The sequence below is a fragment of the Molothrus aeneus genome, chromosome 7 (assembly GCF_037042795.1).
Source record: "Molothrus aeneus isolate 106 chromosome 7, BPBGC_Maene_1.0, whole genome shotgun sequence".
Taxonomy (NCBI): Eukaryota; Metazoa; Chordata; class Aves; order Passeriformes; family Icteridae; genus Molothrus; species Molothrus aeneus.
The window spans coordinates 4,856,679-4,871,442 of record NC_089652.1 but is presented as its reverse complement, the minus strand read 5'-3'; the positions used below and the strand labels follow the sequence as shown (position 1 = coordinate 4,871,442).

Here is a 14,764-nt window from a genome sequence, read left to right as displayed (position 1 = left end):
ATCTGTGGCTGAAAGTTGAAAGAAAGATTCCAGTATTCCCTTAGGAGAAATGAATAATATATATGTATTTCTTTTCTAAAGGGTACCGTGTTTTCACATTTAGAAACACCTAACACCCACTTCCACACACCAAAGCTGACACTGAGTTCAAAGTTAGCATTCCAAGATGGACAGGCATGCTCTGCAGCAGGGCTCACACCATTCCATGCACTCCACAAGATCAGGACACCTGCAATTCCCACAGTGCCCTGAGATCAGATATTAAAGCCTAATTACTGATTTAGATAAGTACAGGGTTGGTCTCACACTCTTGACTGCAGAGTGCTGCAGAAAGGGGAGAGGAAATGGAGCTGTGGTCCATGGAGTAAAGCTGACAAACACCACCTGCTTCTCCATCCTTGGCACTGACCCATCTGGTCTGAGATGTAAAGAAACTGAGCTTTGAAGCCAAGCTCTTAGAAGGCTCCAAGTTCCTGTATCAGCTTCCTCCTGCTGCTTCGAGTTTTTATCTGTATATCCAAACAGGAGTCATTACAACCTTGAGTGTTTGCTAAGCAGTTCCTTCTCACAAATCCTTGTTTTATCAAGGCATTATTTTCTCCTGATGGATGCTTCCCACACTCTGCATTCCTCACCACTTCCATCAGTGGGGGTTCAGCCAGCTTTGAAGCTGCCCTTTCAGAGATCTGATGGATTCTACTAATCCTGTAGTGATAATCTCAGTATTTAAAATACACAAGATAAACAGCTGGGCTGGGAAGCAAATTTGTGGATGTTTCACCAGGCTCTCTCTGCTGTGCTAAGTTCCACAGCCACAAGGTCCAGAGTGCCTGGTGTTCACCCAGGGGTGGCAAGGATTCACCTGATGTTATTCTCACCAGGACTGCTTTGCTTTATACTCTTTTTCTAGAACAAGGCATCCTCCCCTCTCTCCCCTCCAAATCGGAGGGTGTTTGAATACTGATAAATGGCCCTATTTATGTGCAGATTGGGAGTTTTTATCAGGAGTAAACACAAATTTTAACTCACAGCTGATCTCACAGTTACACAATTACTACCAATTCCACATTTAATCCAAAGATGGGCAAACTGTCAACTAGCCACGACTTTTCAATATGGAAAATCACCTGAGGGTTGCAGTCTGTGTCTGGGTGCACTTAGCAGTTAAATATCACTAAAGAGGAGACACAGCTTTCACTTTGGCCAAGGCTCATGTGGACAAACATGTACCTGTTGACAAAACTGCTTTTTTCTTACCCATACTGGTTCTTGTATCAATGCCTGTAAAGGTATGTTCTACTCATACCTCTTTTTTAACAATGTAGGAGTCCCCATTTCACTCAGCAAAGTAAATGAGGATAAAGAAAGAAATATTAAGTAGAGCTTTGAAAATTATTACAGCCTAACATTCTGCACATTAGTATGTATTGATTCAAAATCTGTGACATTTTTATTACCACACACAGTGCACAATGGATGTCTTAAAAAATGGTTTTAAATCTGAATGGCATAATTTAGAACTACCACTCTGTTACATTTTCACTCTAAATTACTAAGAACTCTCAATAATAACTCCCTTTTAATACATCTGACTAGGAATAACTACTGAAATCTCTGGGATTACAGCATCAATATCAAGGCTTTTTATGAGCTTCTCCTCCTCTAAAACTGAAAAGTCCCAATACAATCTCTTGCACCTTTGCCATTTTTAGGCTGAGAATTTTCTTTACTGCCTGAACTTTAAAAAAAATGTTATTGTTAAGAGCTTGCAGAGTGACTCTGTTTTGAGGCTTGTGCTTTAAATAAGCAGATTAGCATTCTTTTTAAAATATGCCAAGTCAGGCCCCACATAATGTAGATTGATTTATCTGTGACACAAAGCCAGTTAAATCCACTAGACTAAACTCACAGGTGAAGCCAGTTCAGCAAGTAAAAGAGCAATCTGCTTTATAAAGTTGTCATATTTCCCATTTTCTTTGCAAACAATATTTTGCATTAAATAAAGGAAACTAGAGCTGTAATGACCATGGATGCTGATGGACTGCTCTGAAATCAAAACTATCAGCATTAGCTGCAGGAGTTTCTCCCTGCATAAAGAATTCCTGTTAGAAGCAATCAACTCAGCCTGCTGCTCTGCAACCAGTGGCAGTCAGTGGCTCATCAGGCCTGTGCACATGAAATTATTCATCCAGAAAACACACTTTTCTCCAATAGAAACATGGCCTGCTTTGTGGCACTGTTTGCTGTTCATTCACTGTCACATCCAGAGGCACCAGTGAGCAGCACAACCCATGGCAGGGCCTGTTAAATTCCTGGAGGAACACAGGAAATCTGAACCCACATCAAATCTGTACCAAAACAGCCAGTGGGAGCTGGGGCACATGGACAATACACACCATAGCTCTGTCTTGGGCTGGAAGATGTGCCTGGGGCTGTGTATTCCATCCCCATCTGTCAGAGGTGGGGCAGGTCTCTTCTGTTCATTGGGCAGTTTTCTTTATCCCTTCCACAACCCAATCCTCCCTCCAGGAGATCTCTTCTGTTCATGGCCACTGAGTGTCCCTGCATGGCTGATCAAATTCCATCATCCCACTGGGAGATGCTCCGGCCAGGGGAGGAGCCAAGCATTCCTGCCTGGATACAATCTGACCCTGGGAACACCACAGCAGCCTTTGCCCACTGCATTCCCAGAGGAGCAGCTTTCTTCTCCCCTGCATTCCCAGAGGAGCAGCTTTCTTCTCCCCTGCATTCCCAGAGGAGCAGCTTTCTTCTCCCCTGCATTCCCAGAGGGAGACCAGGCCCATCTCCAGCAGCCCTGGAGCTTCAGAGGAAAACTCCCCCCTTGTGCAGGATCCCTGCTCCAGCAGAACCACAGCTGGCACTGCAGGAGGGCTGAGCCACCATGGAATGGGACTGTGCCACCACCCTGACACACAGGGGGTCAGCTCCTAGTCTGACTCTGGCAGTGGTGTTTTGTACTATGGCATTTGTATTTTTAATTTTCCTAGTAAAGAACTGTTATTCCTACTCCCATATCTTTGCCTGAGAGCCCCTTTCAAAATTACAATAATTCAGAGGGAAGGGGTTTACATTCTCTATTTCAAGAGAGGCTCCTGCCTTCCTTAGCAGACACCAGGCTCAAAACTGGAACATTCTGCTCTGCAATAGGTTTTTATAAATACAAAGAATAGAGATCATGAAGGAACGTTTAGGAGTATTTTAAATAACTATCAGGAGAAAAATTGTTTGAATATTGTGCTCTTCCTTTTGTTATTTTTTTAAACACTTTTTTAATTCCACTAGTGGAAAGTGCTTGTAATTCACTTAAGTTCAGTTAAGTGTTTGCTGAAATTGAGCTATTCAACAGAAGAACTATCCAAACCCACACGTGACTGTGCCTGTAGACTGCACACGAGGATTGTCTACCACTAAGGAGCTGCAAGAAGGTTTCTCTACCTCATGTCCTTCAGTTTTACTTTATTTTCCAAATCAACTTCTTTCTTCAGAAAATGCATTTATCTCTGTTTTTATATGTGCCTGATTTTTGGCATGCCAGTCTTTCCTGGAAGTACTCATTCAGAAGACTAAAGGAGCACAGAGCAGATATTTTGTTTAAGTGGTTGAGAAGACTGGACTGCTTCCTGTTCCAGCTTTGAGTATTTGGGACAGCAAGCATTTGCTTTCTCAAGCTCCAGGAGTATGTCACAGTAGAGAGCCTCCAAAGACTGTACTTGTGGACCAAGTCTGACATTCTGAACCAGATTCCTTTCTCTGAATTCTTTATGACTATGTTTCTCCTTTATGAAAAAAAAAAATCTGTACATTGAACAGAGCCCCAACCTCTGCCCAAGCACCCCTCCAAGGGGAACAAGCCCCTGCACAGAAGGGAACAGACTAAGGTTCAGCACTGGACACTGGCAGAAGAAAAAAACCAAAACATCAAAACTAAAAGTGGGGAAATTTAGATCATATATATGGAAGGAATTTTTCCCTGTGAATGTGCTGAGACACAGGTTGCCCAGAGAAGTTATGGCTGCGCCATCCCTGAAGTGCTCGAGGCCAGGTTGGATGAGGCTTGGAGCAACCTGGGACAGTGGAAGGTGTCCCTGCCCATGGCAGGGGTGGAACAAGGTCATCTTTCAGGTCCCTTCCAACCCAAACCATTCTCTGATTCTATGATAACAAAATGGGACATGACAAACAGATGAGAACAGAACTATCACACTGTGTTCCCATCTTCAAGTTTTTTGTCATATCCAATAATTTGTTCTGTAATAAGAGCTTATGAGGGTTTCAGCAGAGGTTTTTTAACCAGTGGTGACTTTGAAGCATCTTTTGGACCTATGCTTGAGATGAGAGTGCATGGAGGATTTGTAGCAGGATGTGTTTGGAAATATGCATCCATATCTTTCATGTATTATGTACATTCATGCACACCCACAGATAAAAATCTTTCCTTCAAAGCCTAAATCAAAACAGTCACACTTCACACTGCACTGGCATGTTTATATAAATAGAGTATTTGAGGCATTTATTGGAACACTAGCAATGGCCTTGATGCTGTTAGCTTCAACACAGATTTTAGCTACTCATCACTTGAGTTCTAAATATGCAGAATTTATCTTTGTGGAGCATAGCAGGGAAGAAATGCAGCCAATGCTCATAAATATGGAGGAAAATTGAAGGCAGATAAAGAGCAGAGTATAAGGAATTTCTTTGAGTATGCCTGATGCTGCTTTTGGATTTATCACTATTATTTTACTGGAATACCATACTGTCTAAACATCCTACACAAATTACATCAATCATTAGAAAACCCCATTTGCTTACTGGGGAAAAAGCTCATATAGAACTGATATCCTGTTCCTGACATAGGTTTATACAGGATCACCTCCTATATGATACTATGCCCAAAAAGATTTCTCTATGTTAATAGAGAAACCAAAAAGTTCTTCTATGTTAATAACTTATCAGTCATTCTTATATTACCAAACGAAGCAGAGAGAAACTCTGGAGTATTTTGCAACTCCTCTTAATTCTAGAGCCAGCATTTCCCCAAAGGCCATTCTAAGAAGAAAAGTTGAGCACAGAAGCTCCAAACTCACCCACTGTCACTGTTCTCCTCCATATCCACAGCCAGCCAAAGGAATCCCATCCTCTCCAGGGGCTGTAAAGGAGCCAGGGGAAACCTTGGCCCCTTTGTGAGTATCATCTCAGCTCTGCCGAGCATGGGGATGGGGTTGTGGTTGTGCACACAGCAGCCTCCCACCACCTCCACAGTAACAGAGAGAACTGAGTTAGGAAAGCAGCTCATGGTGAGGGTCATGCTAAGAGCAACCCCGACTCTCCAGCTGCTCTTCTATCAGGATTGTTTTGCAGCAAAGTACAGCCCACATTGAGATAAATAAGAATTTAGTAAAATAGCTCATCCTTCCCCCAAATTTCTGTATAATAGAACATTCCAGAACTTACTGCTTTATCTGTGAAGCTTTTAAATGTTAAATAAACTCATCTTCTGACAGCTGCTAAAATTCCAGAACAGAACAGGCCAAGCATCTGGGGAAATGGTGATCCAGCTTAAAAATCTCTTTTTCCTCTTCCAGTCACAACCCCCTTCCTTTCCCCATTCCACCAAATCCCCCAACCTAAGTACCAGTACTCTGGCAGGTAGTGGATCCTGGTGAGTTTTTGTGCCTTTTAGATCTCACAGAATCTGAAGCTCATTAGAGGTCACTAAAATAAAATAAAACAAAACAAGGAGAGAGAAGGCTTCAATACCTTTTTTTTTGCCCCTTCCTGTGTCATGAGGGAGAGAGGGATTGCTTCTCATTCCACTTCAAAAATATATGTATTTGAAGTATTTAAGTACTTTGCAGCACAACAAGGCTGATGAAAGCTTGGGAGAACATATCCAACCATATTGATACAGCTGTAGGTTTTGGCTTGCTTTCTTAGTGATACCCTTCTTCTCACTGGAAGTTTCCTAGAAACTGCTCCCCTATTTTAAAAATCCATTGATTAAGAGTTGACTCAAACACCCCCAAGTTCAGAATATGCAGCCCTGATCCACTGGTTGATCCAGGAACTGGAAGCAGAAAGAATTCACCCAGAGCTGAAGTGAGACAGCACTGAACTTCACCAAGTTATTCACATGCAGAGGACATCCCTGCCACGAGGGAGGGAAAAGCACATCCATGAGAGATGGGACACTTTTAAAGCAAGGATATTATCTCCTCAATCTGTTCTTTGCCTATTATCCCTGCTGTGATTGAGACTATGCATATTAACAACTAGTGGTCCATTTTAATGCAGGAATACTTTTTACCTTTTCAATTTTTCCCTTCATCAGTCCATTAGGGGCAGGGAAAGATGTGATTTACTTCTCAAATTTGCACATATTTTTTAAGGAAGGCTATTCACTCAAGCAGAGCAATGTCTCTGTCTGTCCATGGATACAGACACCACTGGCATGAACTGAAAACATCCCCATGGCTGATTGCAGCCTGCTGGGAACTTGGAGGAAATGGGTTTAGCCACTGACATGCTGCAGCATTACATGTGTAATTCTGGAATTACACATCTTCCCTCCAGTCTACCACATCATTGCAGTTTCTTTGCTTCTGACCAACCAGCCTACAGGATCTGCATACCCTGGTCTGTGTTCCCAGCATCATTTTCTGACCAATTTATTACCAAAAGCAGGGATTGCAGTGTCTTGCCTCCTCTTCAGCTGACCTACACTGACATTAGGCCTACAGATTCTAACCTTGCAGGATTAACTTGAGCAAAAGAAATGGGAACTAATAAATCTACATCTTCCATACTTTTGCTTCCTTCTACTTTCTGCTATCACCACTTCTTTTCACCCATGTTATGGTCATTTACAGCTTCTGTGCCTTCTAAGACATATCTGTACTACCTAATTTCAGTGACACATCTAAACATAATTTGATTTACAAGTAGAGAACTCTGAGTTAAACTGGAACAGTGAACACAGTAAGAACATGTCATAAAAATCCAGGTGAGCATTTTAAGAGGTGCCCAACAGTGGTGTATTGCTTTGAAATCCTGTGTTTCCAAAGGACATGCTATGTCACAGGAAGAGTAATGGGAGTTCAAGACAAATTGTATGAGGAAAAAGTTCACACTTTTCATTAAAAAGCTTGATTGCATTTCAGAGAGTTTTCCTTTAGGTATTACTAGAAAAACTTCATATCATTGACAAATCAGGGATTATGTCATGACTGGACCATGTTTAACCAAAGCTTGGCCTTTGTCCTGAGGATGAGGTTGTATTTGTTCTCAGATTTCTTCATAAATGCCACAACTCTCTAGAATGAGAAACTACCAGCTCTGCTGAGAAATGTACACAACAGGCAAATACAGAGCCACCTCCTCACAACCCTCTGCCAAAGAAAAGCTCAATCAGAACTAGCCAGCACCTGCTCTTCACATTATCCCATAATCTTTCCTTGCCTGTTTTATCATTTGTTCAATCTCAGATAACCACAGAAATGATTTTCAACATTATCTTCTATTGATGAAACAGCCAATATGTCTGCAAAAGATCTTGTTCACCAGCAAGTGAAAATGGTGTCATTAAAAATTTACATCAGATTGGAAAAAAAAAGCATGAAGCTTTTTGACAAAAGTACAGATAAGATCTGAATGAGTTTCTCATCTCTCCTAGAAAAGGACAGTCTGAAAACTGAGAATTTTACCTGACCTAACTGGTAATGAGCAAGCATGTGTGAACAGAACAGAAATCTTGTGTAAAGTCATGTGGAACTCTGTGCCTCACCCACAGCTGTCAGGAGCCAAAGCTCAGGATTCAGCAGCTGGATTTGCTTGTCTCTGTCCAACTCAGTACTCGGAGTCAAAATTTAAAGGACTTTGTAGCTTAGATCATGAGCTGATCACAGCTGGAAATTATTGTCACAGACATTGGAGTGTCCTGTCCCATGGCAGGAGGAGCCACACCACCCTCTGCCCCCAAGCTCAGCACAAACTCATCGTGCTAGCAGGGAAAAATTCCCAGTCTTGATTTCACAAGTCTAGTGCTGGAGAAGAAAACATTACCACAGAACATCATTCCAGGGATTAATAACCTTCATTAGAAATGCACCGGCATTTTGCTGCTCTGAATGTCTCTCAAATTTCACCCATCTTATATCTGACAGGCACCCAACTCTCCTTTTCCATCTGCTAGACTTAGTGCCATCCTCAACAAAACTTGGTCTTCTTACCTGGGTACTTCTAGAGGAGAATCTCCCTTCACTTTCAGCCAAAATAACCTTTAGCTGTTTGAGCTCCTAAACTTCATTCCAAGACACAAAGTACTATTTCCAATGGCTCCTCTCTAAAGCCTCTCCAACACACATTCCTGGGAAAACAGTTTTTTGAAGGTACAGGGTCTACATTCTTGTTCAACTCTCTCCACTACCCCTGTAACCAGGGAGAAAAGAGGCAAAATACCTCTAATTTACAGACAGGAGATGCAAAGGAAGCTGAACTAACAAAGAGAGGGCAGGCATAGGGAAGGAGTTTAGTATTAGCTCACATTTCCCATTAGAAATTGAATTTAGTTTTTTGAAACTACTACCCAAAGGTACAGATAATTTACATGACATTTTCCCAGTCTTTTACTTTACTTTACAGCATGGAAAAAATTATAGTAAGAATAAGTAATTTTGTCTGATGGCTTGATTTCCTAATGCTCTCTTCTTCCTGAATGCTTGCTGGTATTTGTGGTGATGCTTCCACCTTTGGTAAATGTTGAGGTACAACTTCCTATACACAGCACCAAAGTCAGGACTTTGTTAATTCCTTGAAACCTACAGCTTGTTTAATTACTTTAACTCATGTACTGTTTGCTACACACTAGTAAAGTATCAAATTCAACACTGGTATTTCCATTCCTGGAAAAGGACTGACAGACAACTATACTATCATCATTAAAAAGTTATCTGCTAGTTTTAATCCAATGCCGGGAAAACCGTTGCAATTTAACTGAGAAGTAAACGTATATTTTAGTGTGTAAAACAAACAAAAAAAGGTAATGTTAATGTGCAAATTTTCATCTGCATTACATGTTCTATGCTCCATCATTCCAGAAAACTGATGCTAAACAGGCAATGAAAAGCAAAATGTTCCAAAGAACCCCAGCCAAGAGCTTGCTGCTTCATGCAGGAATTGCAGCTCCTTCACACCTGAGTAAAGCCACAAGGAGTAAGCCAAACTGCAGAGAATTAAGTCTGGGCTGGGCTCTCAACTCTAATACATTTGTCATGTTAATTTTTCTAAGAGTAACCAATCCTACATTGCACAGGTAGATTGGAAGTAAGACCACAATATTTAGTTCTGATTTATTATGTATTAAATATTAATGAATTATTAAGGAACCATTCACTGAGGTTTAAACAACCCTACATCTTCCATATTTCTAAAGCTCTACAAATGTATATTTAATAATGGATAATTAATTTATAACAACATTAAATCTAAATTAAATCCTTATTTCCAGCCATGAGAGAAACCCATTGGTGAGCGGTGAGATATATACTGTTGCTTTATAATAAGGTCACTTCTCCATGGCACAATTTTATTTCTGCATTGTGTATTATTTGTGTAGCCAAATCAATACAGACCCACAACATAAGGATGATGAGAAACCAAAGCAATCACCTCTGCAATGGCACTGTGTGTTTTCCATTCTAACAAACCATTTATTAATTTGCACTTCCTATTGCTTCCCTTTTTCCAGCAGTGACCTATCACATTTGGCCTTCATCACTCATCATTTTTTCTGCTCATAGTTTCAGTAAAGACCACTTAGTCAATTTTCCAAACAAATTATTTTCTTATCAAAAATGAGCACAGCTGCTGGGAAACTTAGTCAATGAGTATCAAGATCCTGCAGGAGTTTATTGTCCACCTTCTATTCCTTGTACAACAAACTTCTAGGAACATCAGATTTCTGACCTTACTCTACCCTACGCTCTCTCAACAGGATCCTCAAACCACTGGAGCCACAGAAGAGATTTTAAATAGCATTGTGTGAGAATTGCTTCCAGTTCTTTCACTCTCCCAACCTTACCAGTTTCACTTCTCTCTACAGCAGCATACCCTACTAAGTCCTTCCATACCATGAGTCCATGCCAGCCAACCCTGCTGAGTAAAGCAGATGAAGCACAAACCCTCACTGATCACAGACAAATCTTTCTGATCTGTGGTCAAACCTCAAATTGAAAGAGGGGAAATTTAGGTCAGAAATGAGGAAGAAATTCTTCCCTGTGAGGGTGGGGAGGCCCTGGCACAGGCTGCCCAGAGAAGCTGTGGCTGCCCCATCCCTGGAAGAGTTCAAGGCCAGGTTGGATGGGGCCTGGAGGCTCAGGTTGTGGAAGGTGTCCCTGCCCATGGCAGGGAGAGCTGGAACTGGATGAGCTTCAAGGTCCTTTCCAGCCCAAACCATTCTAGGATTCTGTCTGTACAACAGGAAAGAAGGAATACCCACCTACACCCTTTGACAAGAAGGCCATTCTCAAAATGTGGAAGTGGTAATAAACGGGAGGAACTCACAAGATCACTGACCACAGTGACTTTCATTCATGTCCCAGGGGTACTCCAAAGGTACTCCTCCTAAAGCTCCAGGCAGGGAAAATGCCATGGCAAGAATTAAAGTACCCTCAGCAAAGGTCTGGCTTCAGAACCAGCTCAGAAGAGGCAAGGTCACCCACAGAACTGGGATTTCTCTATTAATCTCTTTCGTGAACCTCAAAGGAGGTTGTGGCCAGGTGGGGGTTGGTCTCTTCTCCCAGGCAATGGGACAGGAGGACCCAGGGGAGGTTTATGTTGGGCACTGGAAGTTCTTCACAGAAAGGATGATTGGGTTGCCCAGGGAGGTGGTGGAGTCACTGTCCCCGGAGGTGTTTAAAATCAGACTGGACATGGCACTCAGTGCCATGGTTTAGTTGATAAGGTGGTGTTAGGTCATGGGTTGGACTTGATAATCTCAAAGGTCTTTTCCAGCCTAGCTCATTCTGTGACTCTGTGAATTTGGCCTGTTTGATGACATGTAAGATACATACAACCCACGGAGGAAGTATCTGAAACTGTTTTTTCTAGTCTGGATTTTTAAAAAATAAACCTGTTTCTTCAACTGCTCTGCTCTGATACAGCTTCAGAAAGCTCCATATTAAGAGTCTTTTGAGAGCAGCATCTTTTACCAACCAAGTAACGTAGCTTAACTGGTACTCACAGATCTTATTTTCCCTCTTATTTATACAGAGATCCTCTGCTCCTCCAGAATAATATAATTATTCTATAAAAGCAGAGAGCATATGGAGTGCTTTCCTCCAAGCAATGGAGCTGAGCACTGTGAAAACCATGAACATAAGCATTTTATTAGAGGTGGTTTCCCTTCCCCACCAACTACTGAGAGCTGCTGTGAAATTCTGTTGAAGTCATACTGTGACAGGGTACAAAACAGCTATGAAAGGATTTGCCTGCATTACACAGGGTTTACTGTTAATTAGCTCTTGTACACATAAGCAGTAGATAAAAACCAGCTTTTTTTGTTGTTGTTGTTGTTGAGGAAGTGATGATTTGTTGAGAGGACATCCTTTTTGGATACAAAACTAGCAACAGCATTGTAATTAGAGTTAACATCTACACAACATTCTATTGAAGCACTTGACAATACTGGGCCTGGCTAATTAGTTTCTGTTAGTTAAAAGGGAAATGTAAATGAAATTTTCTCGGGGCGTAAACAGAGACATCAGCTTACTCAGACCAGGAACATGAGTGCTGCTGCTGGTTCTTTCCTATCACATTTCTAGATGTACAATCTCACATGCTCCAGAAAACAGAAACCTCACTCCTCCTTTGATGATCTATTCTCTCCTAGTATTAAGGCGAATGAAGCCTAGCAAGGATAAACCAATTAAAATTCATACTTTAGGTAAAAGCTTTGTCCGCAGTCTCACTGAAATCACTGCACTTAGCCAAATTTTTCTGGTGAACCTGAAAGGAGCCAGCCTTTCCTGACTTCCAGAGTCTTTTCTTAATTAACAACAGAGCATTATTTTTATAGTTTTAGAATCATCCTTTTAGACAACAGTTATGCCAATCTAGGGAGCAGACATACTCATCTTTTTGCTGATTGTTCCAGAATATGCCGGAATGTTCTACGGTGTGCTATTCCCACCGCAAAAAACACTGAATGTAACTGCCAGAAGGTAGCAAAAGGAGGAGTGGCATTGTAATAAGAGCCAGGAAAGGAGGATGGGTAACTCCTTTGGGCATCCTGGCAAAGTCCAGCCTTCTTCTGCTTTCCATCTTTGGTTTGAAAATTTCTAGGAAAGTCTGGTACAGAAGATGGAACCAAAACCAAAGCCCTACAGAAATAATCCATACAGGAAGCTGCATGACAAGCTGTTCTTTTGGACAGAACTCCATTGAACCTAAAGGTTAAAAAAAACCCCAAAACCAAACCATGCAGAAAGAAATGCATTGCCAAAATGTTTTCCCACAAACTTGAAGGGACTAAAGATAAGCAGAAAAACTGAAGTTTCACCAGCCATTTGGAAAACAAGCCATGTAATGCACATCTGATTCATCTTGATTAAACATGACAGAAAGAATTCTTTGCTATTCTACCAGACTCTTACAAAAGCCTTCAAGTCAATGAATCATGGCATAAACAATTTGCAAACTAAAAAACTGGAAAGGAAAGCAACACTGCTATGAAAATGGAAATAGGAGAAGATGAGGAAGTTCTTCTTTGGGTTAAAGCCCTGCTCTCACTTTTAGCAGAAAGATCTGTCCCCTTCTACTCACTGATAATTCACATCAATGGACAAAACTCAAGTCAATAGGTAAGGGTCAGACTGATTATTAATTAATTTAAGATTTATAAGTCTCAGGTGGGTGCACAGCTGTTAAAGAGACATGAAGAAGGTTCTATCTGAAGTTAAACACATCCATTTTGGATTTACAGCCCTACTGTAAGAAAAAGTGTCACTTTGCCAGTGCAGTTTTGCCCATTTTTAGACCAAATAGAATGAACCATTTTCACAACAAAAAAAAAAAAAAAAAGCACAATTTCACAAATCTATTATAGAGGTATAAAGTTTCCTTCTTTGCCTTGAAAGTGAAAGAATACATACTGACATTTAAACACAGTGCAGTAGTTTTCCTAGAATAAATTCAGCAAGGCTGAAACAAACAAAAAAATATCCATCAGATCCAAAGGAAACAGGAAACATTTGAGACTGAATGGAGCAGGAGTAAAACCACTGAACAGAGTAAAACAATTCCTCTCATTTCTGTAGTTTGATAAGGCCAATAATAATAATAATAATAATAATAATAATAATAATAATAATAATAATAATAATAATAATAATAATAATAATAATAATAATAGTTTTTATTATTATTTCTTTAAGTTTATTATTATTATTATTATTTCTGTAAATGTGCTTTAAGCAAAGATGATGAAATTGGGGCCTTTAAAACTGGGGCAGCTCTCTTTGGACGAGTCCATCTGAAAATGAGGCCCCACAGAAGTATCTCAAAGTGGATATCCCAAATCAGAAAGATTAAAACAAAACATTAAAATATTGAAAAATTCATCTTCTGCTGCTTATTCATTGGTTAATGAATTAAGTCAGAACTGATACTGATTTAATAAACAAGTGAACCATCTGATAGCATTTAGAGTGCACTGTTTTTCAAGTCCAAATATGTTCTCCCTCATAAGCTAGAAATAGGTATATTCACATTATGTACACAATTAGGAAGGAAAGGCAACCTTAAAACCTTTTGAAAAAGACAAGAAAAAAACTCAGATTGAAAATCTTAATGAGGTGGGTTTGATTGAATTTATGCATTTTTCATCTAATCTTAGCTCAGGAGAGTAATCCCAAAGCCTAGAAGTCATATTAACCAGTTTGAATTTAAGAATGAACAAACTCAATAGCAATGTAGGGCTTTCATGAAAAAAGATTGCAGAATAAAGCCTACATTAATTTGTTTCAATTGTCATTATTGAAAAATAAAATTGCTGCAAGGTTACAATTTTTCTTTTAAACGGAAAATGAAAAAAACCATCAAATAACAGTTTCATGTGAAGTAAGAAATAAATTTTGTTTTGCTATAACATTTACATTTTCAAGGGAAGGCATATGGAAAGAAAGAGGCTCTTTTGCTTTTTAATTTTGTCTTAAGCAAAAAACAACACCAAAAAAACCTCAAAAAAGAGAAAACATGTGCATTCCAATTTTACCAGAATTTTTGCCATCTAATAAAATTTAATTTGGAAATTCAATCTGTAAAATGAATACCAACAGGAAATTTCAGAATTTAATCCTTATTGATTTAAGCTAAAAATAAAAACACTTTTAAAAATCAGCTTAAATGAGCAGAATGCCTAATTTGCTTCCAAACAGAAAGCAAATTTGGATGCAGGGAGGCAGATCTCCCAGCATACAAGGTGTGTGTGTGTGTTCAAACTGGCTGCTATGACATGGCAGGTGTGAAGGATGGGGTGGGGATGTTACCTAGCGTGCTGGGGCAGAGTGGACTGCCGTGTCCATGGATAGAAAATGCAGTCATGACTAGCTGGGCCTCTACACCTGCAGGCAATTACAGAACAAACCACGTCATTGCCACGCCCCAGGACATGCACACGCATGCGCCCTTGTCCACACGTGCAGGATGGAGACACACAGGCAGCCAGCAGCCAGCCAGTACCTATCCATCA

At 40.4% G+C, this 14,764-nt stretch overlaps 1 protein-coding gene across 1 annotated transcript in view; it reads right to left on the bottom strand.

The window, feature by feature from the left end:
• The window catches only part of ERBB4 (erb-b2 receptor tyrosine kinase 4), a 590,120-nt gene that overhangs the window by 121,656 nt on the left and 453,700 nt on the right, over positions 1–14,764 (bottom strand). The window contains exon 16 of the mRNA XM_066553839.1: positions 14,562–14,636. Coding sequence (XP_066409936.1) covers positions 14,562–14,636 — 75 coding nt within the window. The remainder of the gene's footprint in view (positions 1–14,561; positions 14,637–14,764) is intronic.